At 38.3% G+C, this 12,977-nt stretch overlaps 2 protein-coding genes across 2 annotated transcripts; both read left to right on the top strand.

Moving 5' to 3' along the window:
• Positions 1-645: 645 nt before the first annotated feature.
• On the top strand, positions 646-8,158 carry LOC101311036 (cyclin-dependent kinase E-1-like). The gene is made up of 16 exons (XM_004288431.1): positions 646-1,043; positions 1,174-1,284; positions 1,371-1,474; positions 1,571-1,613; positions 1,764-1,862; positions 2,695-2,764; positions 3,407-3,501; positions 3,610-3,643; positions 3,855-3,939; positions 4,135-4,212; positions 4,364-4,411; positions 4,613-4,645; positions 4,872-4,977; positions 6,135-6,332; positions 6,419-6,545; positions 7,579-8,158. The coding sequence occupies exons 1-15, from the start codon at positions 819-821 to the stop codon at positions 6,485-6,487; spliced, it is 1,398 nt and encodes a 465-aa protein (XP_004288479.1). The 5' UTR covers positions 646-818; the 3' UTR covers positions 6,488-6,545; positions 7,579-8,158.
• Positions 8,159-10,294: 2,136 nt separating this feature from the next.
• On the top strand, positions 10,295-12,517 carry LOC101298375 (subtilisin-like protease-like). The gene has a single exon (XM_004289446.1). It carries the CDS (start codon positions 10,295-10,297, stop codon positions 12,515-12,517), a length of 2,223 nt encoding a protein of 740 aa, XP_004289494.1.
• Positions 12,518-12,977: the final 460 nt, after the last annotated feature.

Raw genomic sequence — 12,977 nt, 5'->3', positions numbered from 1 at the left:
GAGAGAGAGAGAGAGAATTGGTGTAAAGGAGAGGAGGGCATTTTAGGTACATCGTAAAAGTAAAATAACAGATTTAGCCTTAAAAGTGGACTTATATGAGTAAAACTGTTATGGTGGACTTATATAGGAGAAAATATTCAGAATGTGACTTATATAAAATTTTATAAATTAAAAAAGCAACACAACATACAAATCTACTATACCTACTCTCTATGTTGCCGCCAGCAACTGGGAGGTAATGAAGAGTATTAAATTAGAACATTCATAAAATCTTATCCGTTCATAAGTATTTATATTCGAAAACTTTCATATGTACTATTATCATCTAATCTGAACAATGTACACATACAAACTCTCAGCTTTATCTTGCGTTGCTCATGCTTACAATCTCGATAAACAAGAATTAGATTGTGTTCTTATTCGTTTCGTGAAGACAAAGAAGGAAAGCAACGAAAAAAATAAAAAACCCTTTCAAACAATGTGACGATGAATGAAGTTCTAGAAGAAAGAAAAAGAAAAAAGAAAAGTGGGTATCTCGGAAACAAAAGCTAAAAAATAAAAAAAAAGCGGGCCCCGCCGGTAACCTTGGAATAAATCTTCTCTGTCCGTCCTGATAAATAGAAATTTCGAAAGGCGAGAGAAAGAGAGACCAGAGAGCAGCAGCAGCAGAAAGCAGAAGCAGAAGGCGAAGACGAAGACGAAGACGAAGAGAGAGGTCTTGCCCTAACCGTTATTTAGCCCGGGAGAATTTGATTGATGCGGGAAGAGGATCGGAGGAGAAGGTAGGTGGTTTTGATTTTCAGTAGCGAGAGAGAGACATGGGCGACGGCGGCAACCGAGGCGGCCTCTCGGCGAATTCAAACAAGCCGGAGTGGCTCCAGCAGTACGATCTGATCGGCAAGATCGGCGAGGGCACCTACGGCCTCGTCTTCCTCGCCCGCATCAAGTCCCCTACCAACCGCGGCAAGTCGATTGCCATCAAGAAATTCAAGCAGTCCAAGGACGGCGACGGCGTCTCTCCCACCGCCATCCGCGAAATCATGGTCTGATTTTCTTTGCTTTCAATTCAATTTCATACGTTGGAAATGGATTCTTTCCTTTTCTGTTCAATTCTGGTTCCCCATACACCAACCACATTATTATTTTTAACTTTTTATTTTGATTTGAATTCAGTTACTGCGGGAAATTTCACACGAGAATGTGGTGAAGCTTGTCAATGTTCACATCAATCACTCCGACATGTCGCTCTATCTGGCTTTTGATTACGCCGAGCATGACCTCTATGTGAGCCTTCACTCATATTCTTTTCGACGCGGTTTCATTGAGTGTTTTACTGACTAGAGAGAAAATTTGGGTTTATTTGGTGGCAGGAAATCATTAGACATCATAGAGACAAAGTTAATCATCCAATCAACCAGTATACTGTTAAGTCGTTGCTCTATCAGCTGCTCAACGGACTAAATTATCTTCACAGGTGCGGTGTTGCTCTTGTTTTGTTTTTGTGGTATTGGTGGTTACTTTGATTGCTGTGTACTGTAATTTGACTACTTCTGTGCATATCTTCTTGCAGCAATTGGATAATTCATCGTGATTTAAAGCCTTCTAATATACTGGTATGGTTTTTGTAGCAGTTTTTCTTTTTACTCTCTTATTTGCAGTGTTTTATTTACGTCTTTGTTTGATTCTAAGTTGCTATCTTGCATCATGCGTGATTATGAACCAATGTAAAGTGTTGTTATGTTAACTTGAATCTTTGTTGTTAGGTTATGGGTGACGCAGAGGAACAAGGAGTGGTCAAAATTGCTGATTTTGGACTTGCAAGAATATATCAGGCTCCATTGAAGTCGTTGTCTGAAAATGGGGTATGTTTGTGTCAGTGTTTTCTCTTGCTGTCTGGATATGCTCGATCTCATATATTTTTGTAACATTTATTTTAGTTAATAGCAAAGGCAAGCTGAATAATGGTGTGTGTAGGATATGAATTGTAAAGTCTAAACAGTATGAGAATCTGAAATTTTAAAGAACTAATTGATAAGCAGCAAAATTCAAATTTTGATAAATTATTCCACCCATGGATAACCATATGATTGAGGTTCTTTGTAGTTAGTTGTGTAATTAGTGCAGTTTACACACGCATTATAATTTATAAGTCTAAGGTTGGATAGTCTTTGGTTTTGGAGTCATGTTTGGTGTCGTAAGTGTCACTTTCACCTTTTCAGTTTCAAATGTCATTTTCTATTTTGTTAGAATTCCAAAGCATCTAATTTGGGTTTTTCAACGCGTCATGATAGAGAATGTCAATGAGGTTTTGGCTTGCTTGAGAAACTGCGTTGGTTGGGGTGATAAATTGGGTTTGGCTGATATCAAATACCATTCTACTATTGATTGTGTGCGTCTGCAAGTGAATCACTAGGTTTCTCAAAGACAATGAACTTACAGTGATTCATTGGAAGATGCTTCTTTCAGTTTACATCCACTAAGGCTAATAATCCTTCTCCTTTTCTTCCAACTTTTTTTTGTTAGATTTAAATGTTCGTATCTCTTCTTGTTGGTTAGATTTGTGTACATGGGATATGTTCTTCTCTAATCAGAGCAATAAACCTTGTCCTGAATAGCATTTGAATATTATGATCAACTTACGGTTGATTACTAACTGAGACTTTGTGTTTAACATGTCAACTATATAACTTGCAGGTTGTCGTAACCATATGGTATCGTGCACCAGAGTTGCTCCTTGGGGCAAAGCACTACACAAGTGCTGTCGGTATCCTCTAATAACCAGTTCCATGTAGTTCCTATGTGTGTGTGTGTTTTTTCCATGTGTTCCAATTTTCCATGTGTTCCAATTCATAACAACTTTATTCAAGTACCTCATCTGGAAAAAAAAAGTTGTGTAGCTTATTGCCAAAGTGCATGCCACCGTACATCTGGTTATGTACTCAATTCTTATTGGAAGGACAAGAATTGAACTGTATTCGGATCACAAAATCCTGCTCAAATTGAACATATTCAAACTTTTCCGTTGTCTAGTTATGACCTATCAGTTGTTGCCATTTCAATGTCAACCTATCTATAATATAGGACAAGGAAGAGCTTAAGGATAGAATCAGTAAATGCACACCATACCATGATATAAGTAAATAGTAAAAGCTTATATAACCATCCAATGGAATGTGAAGATCGTTTTCTTATTAGTTTCATTTCTTTTACTCAATTTCGTTTGTAATTAAGTTTGAAATTCTGGACACATATTTAGTTCAGGTCATTGCTTAGCTGCAATGCATGTATACACCTCCACATACTAATCTGTTTATATTGATGCATCTTTTATGAGTTGAAATATTTTAGCCGAGTACACCACTGCTACTTCTTTAAGAAAACAATCTTTCCTTAATATACAATCTAGATATGTGGGCTGTTGGGTGCATTTTTGCTGAGCTTTTGACTTTAAAGCCATTATTTCAAGGAGCGGAAGTCAAAGCTACACCAAATCCTTTCCAGGTTTAAATTGTTTTAGGAAAAATAGTTTCGAAATTTTTGTTCTAAAACTTTCTGATATTACATTTTTAGCTCTACTATGTTTGTGACTAAGTATTATTTTTGGTGCAGCTTGATCAACTTGACAAGATTTTCAAGGTTTTAGGTACTGTAATTTTTTTGAGCCCATTAGTGTTCCTTTTATATACTCCATGGATGATGTGCTGCTATTTGCTATTTTTTAAGTTGGAGTATGATAGAAACTTAGTGAGATCCATCGTAGCCTGAAACTTAGAGAGTATTTTAGCCCATCAGTATGCTGCTATTTCCTTTTATAGCCCATTAGTATATAAAAATACACAAGCTGCTATTTTCAGGCCATCCTACACTAGAAAAGTGGCCAACACTTTCACATCTGCCACATTGGCAACAAGACGTACAACACATTCAAGGGCACAAGTAGTAAGTTTTCGCATGTATATTATACAAAAGTTGTGTGCTTTGAAGGATTTACTTTGTATTTTATTTATTTTATTTAGATGTGCTGTTGTTTTTCCTTTGCGAGTGTTCATTTAATTTCTTATCTTTTTCTTGTTTGTTTCTTTTTTTCGCAACAAAACTAATCATATCTTTTTCTATTTATTTTTTTCCCGACAGTGACAATACTGCACTTTATAGTGTAGTACCCCTCTCTCCAAAAAGTCCTGCATATGACCTCCTATCGAAGATGCTTGAGTAAGTGGTGCCTTCTAAATTTAATTTTGAGCAGATAAGGAGATAATGAAATTGATATATACCAAAATTAGAGAATTAAGTTCACAGTTGTAGTGATGTCAAAAGTCAGTTATTATTATTATTTTCCTTGCTGAGCCAAACTTGTATGCAGATATGATCCTCGGAAGCGTATAACAGCAGCACAAGCGTTAGAACATGAGTATGGCTTCTTGTCTGTTATCATGTATCATGTTTTGCATCGTGCATATTATTTTCTTTTCCGCCTACCCTTTCCCTCTCCCATAAGGTGGCCTGCTTTCAGTAGTTTTTTTTTTTTTTGTTTGTTTAAGTTGGTACTGGCGTAAGAGTGGTCATCATGACCGTACAATTTTCTGAAGTTGCATTGGTTATTGGTTTTCAGATACTTCCGTATGGAACCTTTACCAGGACGCAAGTAAGTTCTTTATACTTTCATGCTCCTTTTATGCTTTGGACCTCTTCCCTTGTGATGCCATTCTCTTATTTTCCACTGCTTTGGCCACCTTTTCATGAATACCAATGAAGAGTTAGGGAAGAGAAAAAATAAAAATATAGAGAGTAAATTTGACTAGATGGCATTGGGTGGATATTTTGTTCATAGTCCCATCATTTGACATGTTATATGTTATGTAAATGATCAGTGCATTGGTAGCCAGTCAAGGAGAAAAGGCAGTGAATTACCTTACTCGTCCGGTTGACACAACTACTGACTTTGAAGGGACAACTAGCCTTCAACCTTCACAACCGGTATGGTCATGCAACTAAATTAGTATTTTATTGTAAAGCTTTCTGAAAGTAACGTTCTACTAGTTACCATTTGTGTTTGTTGAATTCTGCAGTGGTTTAAGATAAATGTGTAGTCTGCTGCATGATAAATGTGTCATATAAACTAATTTAGTGCAGAATATAGTTGGAGTCTAGGATAAAAAGGGTACTGTAGTCCTCCGTTTATCTTCATCCTTTTAAATGAAATATTATTCTGATGATATTCTATTTTGATTTGTGATACTTTATAGAGCACAAGATAGGATAGTGTGTATGATATTGCTGCTATCTGCTATTTTATAAGTTGGAGGTCTGTTATTCCTAAGTCATTAGCACGTTTACTTCTGTAAGAAGGTTAGACATTCGTCTTCCGCATGTTCACTCTTCTGACTCATGACATAAGTTTCATTTAATAATTGGGTCATGAAGAATGTTTTCATATATATACCAGGGAGATGGATTTTGTAACTTAGTTTCACTGGTTTCAAAAGACTAGGTCAAGTTGATTTGTCTTAGAATTATTCACATTGGTAATTGTGTTGAGAACATTGTTTACCAATTGTTCACATTGGTAAACGTCTTCAGAACTTTTTTTAAACGTGTTAAACAGAGTCTTAGCCACATTTGGATGAACACTTGGACATGAATAGGTTTCTTTACACGATTCTTACCCAAGCAATGTTAGTTGGAGTGCAAGCTTTTAGTTTAGTTCAAGACCTGTCTGTCAGAACTTGGGAGTCCCTCTGATCTCTTATGACTTTGGTTGTCATGTATTTTTTTTTTTTGGTCAAGTGCACCTATCATCGGTCCATAGTTGTTGGATTTATTACTGTGGTGGGAGTATGGGACATATGCATGATAAATTTAACGCTTGTTTGCTCCCATATTGAAATCTTGTCATTGAAACATTGTACTATTTTATTTCCTTCCTTCTTTCCCTTAAATTTGAACCAATCTTTAATTTTAAGTTATTTCTGCACTTTTTCATTCTAAAAAAAAAAAGATAAGAAAGAGTCCACTGCAACAAAATAAATTAGTTGGCACTTGGCATGTAGCGAGCATGGCAAGTGTTGCATACAAATTTTACTCTCCAAGCCTTTAGGTATTGTCCATGATTTTGATTTGATTTTTTGGATCAGGTATCATCTGGAAACCAAGGAAGCATGTCAGGTCCTCATGTAGGGATGAACAGGGCTATGCCCAGGCCATTAATTAACATGCCAAGAATGCAACCTCAGGCTTATAATCTTGCAACCCAGGCAGGGATGGGTGGAATGAATCCTGGTGGAATCCCTATGCAGCGTGGTGGTGGTGCCCAGGCCCATCACCAACAACAGGTATATTGCAATGACTCCTATATTATTTTGTTGTAAAATTGTGCTTCTTTGTTTTGTATGCCGACATCTTTTTCATTTCAATGCAGTTGAGAAGAAAAGATACAGGAATGGGGATGACTGGATACCCTCCACAGCAGAAATCAAGACGTTTCTGAGGTTCACTGCATGTGGTTAATTTTTGTTTCGGTCATGGATCTCTGGAAACTCATGAAGGTTAGTCTTCTTGATGCTTTGCTTATAGGGTACTGCAAAACGGTTCTCTATCTTCATCTTAAAAGGAAAATAAAGGGAAGTATTTTCTTTCCTGTTTTCATATATTTGTAGGATGTTTATGTCTTTCTCAGTACTAGGCTTACTTGGATCTTGCTTTCAGTTATAATTTGAATCGAAAGCTATAGCTCTATGTTTGAACTTAAAGTAATGCCAACTGTACTGCCATTTCTTGTACCACCTAGTAACCACCTTATGTGGCAGTTGTTGTGGAATTGACACATTATTTTATGAAGATTTCCATGCCACATTAGTTACCACATAAGATGCTTCATGAAATGGTGTACACATAGCATTACTCAAACTTAAATATATTATTTGAATTGGATCTATTTGATACTGCAATGGTATCAGGAAAATTTCTGAAATAAAGAGCCAATATTGTTATTTAGAAGGTTGTCCACTGTTGTTGGGATAGCCTGTTTGAAAATCTTAGCAGGAAGCGGATCTACCAATGACTTGCCGTTACTTGGATATAGCAAGTTTTCAGAGAGACTCTAGGGTTTAGGGTTTAAGGCCTTGATTTTTGGTTACAAGTACAACGTTATATGCTTTGTTGGGTAGACAAATCGTTAAATGATTTGTATTTCTATGGTTATATATTGTCTGCAACTCGTTTTTTTTGTTTTTGTTTTTAAATTGAAATAACTACTACGTCAATGTTATATGCTTTGTTGGGTAGACAAATCGTTAAATGATTTGTATTTCTATGGTTATATATTGTCTGCAACTCGTTTTTTTTGTTTTTGTTTTTAAATTGAAATAACTACTACGTCAATGTTGTCAATTGCTGGTGTCACGCCACTTCCTCTCATTCTTTTTATCATAAATGCCTTGTACATATCTTTTTATCGTGAGGTTTGTTTGTTTTTGGTTTTTTTCTTTTTGAAAAGCGATAGTAACGATAACTTGAGTCCAATCATATAATGCATTACATTAAGTGATGAGCCAATTTACATCCTTTCCATTTCTGCAGGAGGTTATGGGACAGTCATACATAGGGTTCAATCATTTACATATCTGAACTGGTGGCAATTCTCAATTTGTGGACCCAGTTTCCCCCTGTTGACTTGATCAATGTGATCTTATTTATACCGTTATATGTCTTCCGAACATCAAAGATTGAGGGCGAAAGGACATTTTGGATTCTTATTATGTCAGAGGCGGAATGTTGTAGCAGAAATTTGGTTATTCTTGGCCCTCTTGTTATTGCAGTGGGACAAAAGTTTTCCAGACACTGCAATGTAGCCCGGGCCACTGTTGTAGGCCAGCGTGCACACTAATTATGACTTGATTTCTGTACAAGTTTGTAGCTAAGGAAACCCAAGGATTGTTGCTAGACAAGATTGTAATACTGCCACATGCAAGTATTTTAGAATCCTCACCAGTAGAGAAAACAGATGGGAGGATTGTAGGGCAATATAGACACAGATTTGTTTGATGGAATCCCATTAGCTGGGACTCAAAATTTGATTCATGTGTATGTATACAAGGAATGTATATTTGGAAAAAACACATTTACTATTTTGCCTTTGATTTTGATCATCGTTTAGTGATTTTACTCTTGTTTTCATGGAATCTCTATGCCGCCTTACCATCTAGTATCGTGGATTTCTTATTTGATTTGCTGATGCATGAAACATCTCTGTTCAGTCATTCAGACGCCGATGAGGAACATACAAATCTGCAAGTCGATTCAGATTCAGTCATTCAGATTAGTACGGTTCTAAGTTTACTCAATAGTTCAAGGTGAAGCAGAATGCATATTGTATTCCAAAGCATGGCAATCTGGTGGTAGAGGGTCACCTTGCCGGACTTACCAAAACCGTACCTACCTATCCGAATGTGTCACCCCTATTTCTATTCCAGATGTAATGCCGCCTACATTGAACCAAAAAGAGTCGACAGATTTTATCTTGTGTGTTACCAAGAGAGTTGGTAAAGTAAAAGCTCTCGAGGAATGAAACTCAACAGATGTATAGTTTTTTGAGCTGGAAATTCTCTATTTCCAAGGGTTGTCAAGATTGTTACTCTCACTAATTCCCGGGATAGAAAGCCTCTTAGCTTCTTGGATGCCATAGCTAAACATTTTGCAAGACTTACTCCTGCCTAGTGTCTAGTGAGAACCTTCATACCTTACCGGGGGAAAAAAAAAAAAAAAAAAAAAGAAGAAAAGAAAGAGAGAGTATCTTCATACTAGGAAGTGCTTTGGAGTTTCGATCCTACTGAACACAAACGTTCAACTGGCAGCTGCGGATGGTCTGATGGAAATAGAAGGATTGACTTACATTTACACCAATGTAGTTCCCAAGTACGTCTTGAGGATTTGATCATAAACATGTAGGAAATGTGAAGAAGCTGCATTGGTTTGTTAAAGACATGTCTACTTCTAAAACTCCATAGGAAAATAATTTTTGGCCTTAATGAGGCTTAAGATTTGTGACCTTAATATTCGGTGGCATGTTATGTCACTTAGACACATTACAAATACATTATGTCATGTTGTTCTTAAGTAAAATACAATCTTATCCTTCCGAATCTAATGACCTCTAGATTATTTTGTTTTTTTTTTAAAAAAAGAAAAAAAAGAAAAGAGATTATTTTGTCTTTTTAATTCTTAAGAGAAAAAAATTGATTTTTGTCTTTCTTTTATATTTAAAAAATATATATTTGTAGCATTTTCTTTCTCTTTTCCTTTTTATCACTATCATGTTTAGATTGAACACTAAAATATAGTGTGAAAATACATATATTTATGAGAATACAAATACATATATTTATGAGAATATACTTGTACAAAATTAAACATGAATTCTTATGAAATATATATATATATATATATGTAAATTATATATATATATAATTCGTCCAAAATAGAGTTTATACATAGCTAATCATCCAAAAGAAAATCGATAGAGATTTTTCTATTTTTTATTTTATTTTTGAAATTCGATACAAAATATGACATATATAAATGTCATTATCTATATCTTAAATTGATGATATGTCTATATGACATCACATGTCACATAGAATTAAGGTCATAAATCTCAGGTCTTATGTCTTATTAAAACCCTCCTAACACTTTATCCATATGTAGCATGTTTGGCAAATACGAATCAGATAGACTGCAAATAACATAACTAATAGTGTCAATTTGAGGTTTTATGTTTTCATCAGTTCTCTTCTGTTAAGCTGGTTGGATTGAACCCGCAAAGTCGATCTGATTCATCTATTGGTGATGAACTTATCTTTGCATTCCATGTTCTATCAGCAGCTGAAATTAGAGTCTTATAATCACTTCAATCTCTGAAGTCCGGACATTAAATTGAGATCGGAGGATCTTCCCATTTTTACCCTACTGCTGCTCCTGTCGGTCCAAAGACAATCAAAGTGGTTGCGATCTAGAGGATTTGGGGTGAGGTGCTATATTGGAGCTGGAACTACTGAAACAAACAATCGCATATATACCTATTCCCCCGGCCAGTTCTCTCACCCTGAAACAGTGAAACAAACAATGAAAAAAGAAGCTACATGCAAGGAGTGAGTCATAATCTGACCTACATGGAAGGAAGTGGTTCCAGGCACTGCTGACTTGATCAATTTTGCTTTATTTTCACCTTCCATGCCATTCTATAAAGTGGAAAATTAAACCCTTCATTTCAGATTGAAGTTATCACACCAAATCCTAAATGAATCCTTTTCATTCTTTTATTTATGCCCTTCTCTTCTCATACTTTGCTACTGTCTCACGCAGTGAGGTCTTCATCGTTCGAGTTCAAAACGATCTGAAGCCATCACAACACTCCAGACTCCATGACTGGTACGCTTCCACTCTCACCACCCTGTCTGCAACAAATGACTCTCTCCATCACGTCTACAATGAAGTCTTTCAGGGCTTCTCTGCCAACCTCACTACACAACAAGCCGACCAGCTTCGCCAGAGTCCAGAAATAGTAAGCGTCTTCAATGACAGATTCCTCAAACTTTTTACCACCAGATCTCCTGCATTCCTCGGCCTCGAAACCAACGACGCCGGCCTTGTGAAACTGTCTGATTCCGGTGCCAACGTTATCATCGGTGTCATCGACAGCGGCATATGGCCCGAGCACCGCAGCTTCGACGACAATGGCCTTGGACCAATCCCTTCACGTTGGAAAGGCCGCTGCATGCCAGGTGATTCCGAGAACGCCGCTACCTTTTGCAACAAAAAGCTCATCGGAGCGAGACACTTCACCCGAGGCAGCAGAGCCGACAACATTGTTAACACCGCTAGAGACGACATTGGCCATGGAACACACACTGCGTCAACTATGGCCGGACGACGCGTCGGAAACGCATCCTTCCTCGGCTACGCCAAAGGTGTTGCGTCGGGAATCGCACCGAAAGCACGGCTTGCAGTCTATAAAGTGTGTGGGAAGGGAGGAGGCTGCGCCCTATCGGACGTACTCGCCGGCATTGAACAGGCCGTACAGGACGGCGTCGACATCATCTCTATGTCCCTCGGCGGTGACTTCTCCTTGCCCTACCATGAGGACCCCATTGCCATCGCCACATTCGCCGCAACCGAGAAAGGCATAGTTTGTTCGGCAGCCGGAGGGAATAGTGGTCCAGATGACGGCAGCGTGACTAACGTCGCACCTTGGATCACCACCGTCGGTGCAAGCACTATTGACCGGGATTTCCCCGCTGATCTAGTTCTTGGTAATGGCCGCGTCATCACTGGTGCTTCTCTCTTTCTCGGCACTTGGCCGGAGAAGACTTCTGCACCATTGGTTTACATTGCTTCATATTGCATGGCGTTTGCTGGTGGCACGAAACCGATCCCTGACTACGTCCGAGGAAGCATCGTGGTTTGCCATTATATGAACACAGTTTCCTCTGCAAATTTCGAAAATATCAAGAAAGCTGGTGTGGTGGGAATGGTGGGGATTGATCGAAACGATCTAATGGTATCTAATCCATATGTGATTCCTGCATTGTCTATCACACCGTTAGCCGGCAAAGAACTTATCCGGTATGTGAACGTCACCAAGAATCCTCATGCGGCAATGCGCTTCCGTGGCACCGTTACGGGGGTGAAGCCGTCACCGGTAGTCGCCGAGTTTTCGTCGCGAGGACCCAATTTGTCTCCGTATGTTGTGAAGCCGGATGTGATAGCACCAGGTGTGAACATCTTAGCAGCATATCCAAAATTGGATGATTTGTCTGAGTTTCGTATATTATCAGGGACGTCCATGGCTTGTCCTCACGTGTCTGGAATAGCTGCATTGTTGAAAGGTGCTCGCCATAGCTGGTCTCCGGCAATGATCAAATCGGCGATAATGACTACGGCTTACACGAAGTACCCGGACGGAGGGCCGCTGGTAGATGCGTTGCATCGGCACGCGGTGGCGTGGGGGTTTGGCGCCGGACATGTGGATCCTGAGAAGGCTCTTGATCCTGGTTTGGTGTATGATCTTAGGGTGGATGATTATATCAACTTCTTGTGTGCGTCGAACTATAGTGACGTACAAGTTAGGGCAATCACACAAAAGAGTGCTACATGCAAGAGCAGAAAAGGTTTCACTCAACCGTGGGATTTCAACTACCCGGCTATCTCGCCGGTTTTTGATGTGACGCGGTGGCCGAAATCGGAGAATGTAGTTGTCCGGAAAAGTGTTACAAATGTTGGTGAAGGTTCCTCTACTTACGTCGTACGTAGTGTCACCAATCCATTTGGGGTCAAGGTTTCTGTTACTCCTTCTAAGTTGAAGTTTTCAAAGAAAGGCGAAGTTCAGAGTTATGTTGTCAAGTTCACAGCTGATAAGGATGTGGGAGTGCCGCGGCATGGGGATGTAGCGTTTGGCCAGCTGATATGGGCAGATGGAAAACACATGGTTTCTTCACCGATTACGGTGACATATATGGGATAAGTGGTTTCGAGTTCAAATAAATGATCCAATTAATTTTTCGACTAAATTTAGGGTTAAGAGGATAGTCATTATAGTGTATGTGTTTTTTCTTTTAAAACAGTCATTGTAGTGTATGCTATGATCAAGCTAGTAGATTAATTCATAGATAAATTGATTAAGCTCCAAGTTTTAGCCAAATTATTCAATTTTTGTAGGGTGCTGGTTCAAAGCAAATTTGTAGCTCGTAGAATATATGATCTTGTTTGAGTTGTTTCTGAATTGCATGCTTTTAGTTCTGATGTGATACTTTAGTTCTGCTCACCTCAGTGATTTTATGGATCTCTTTGATGCTAGCTTCTTCATTCGATTGATAAATGGCTTGATATTATCAGAGTTGTAAAAGAGCAAGTTTCCATCCTAGCTAGGTACGTAGCATCAAAAGAACCCTTCCTGGTAGATTGTACGTACGTAGCAAAACAAA

This window comes from Fragaria vesca, linkage group LG1 (genome assembly GCF_000184155.1).
Source record: "Fragaria vesca subsp. vesca linkage group LG1, FraVesHawaii_1.0, whole genome shotgun sequence".
In the NCBI taxonomy this organism is placed as follows: Eukaryota; Viridiplantae; Streptophyta; class Magnoliopsida; order Rosales; family Rosaceae; genus Fragaria; species Fragaria vesca.
Note: the sequence above shows the minus strand (reverse complement) of the source record. Positions and strands in the feature narration are given on the sequence as shown.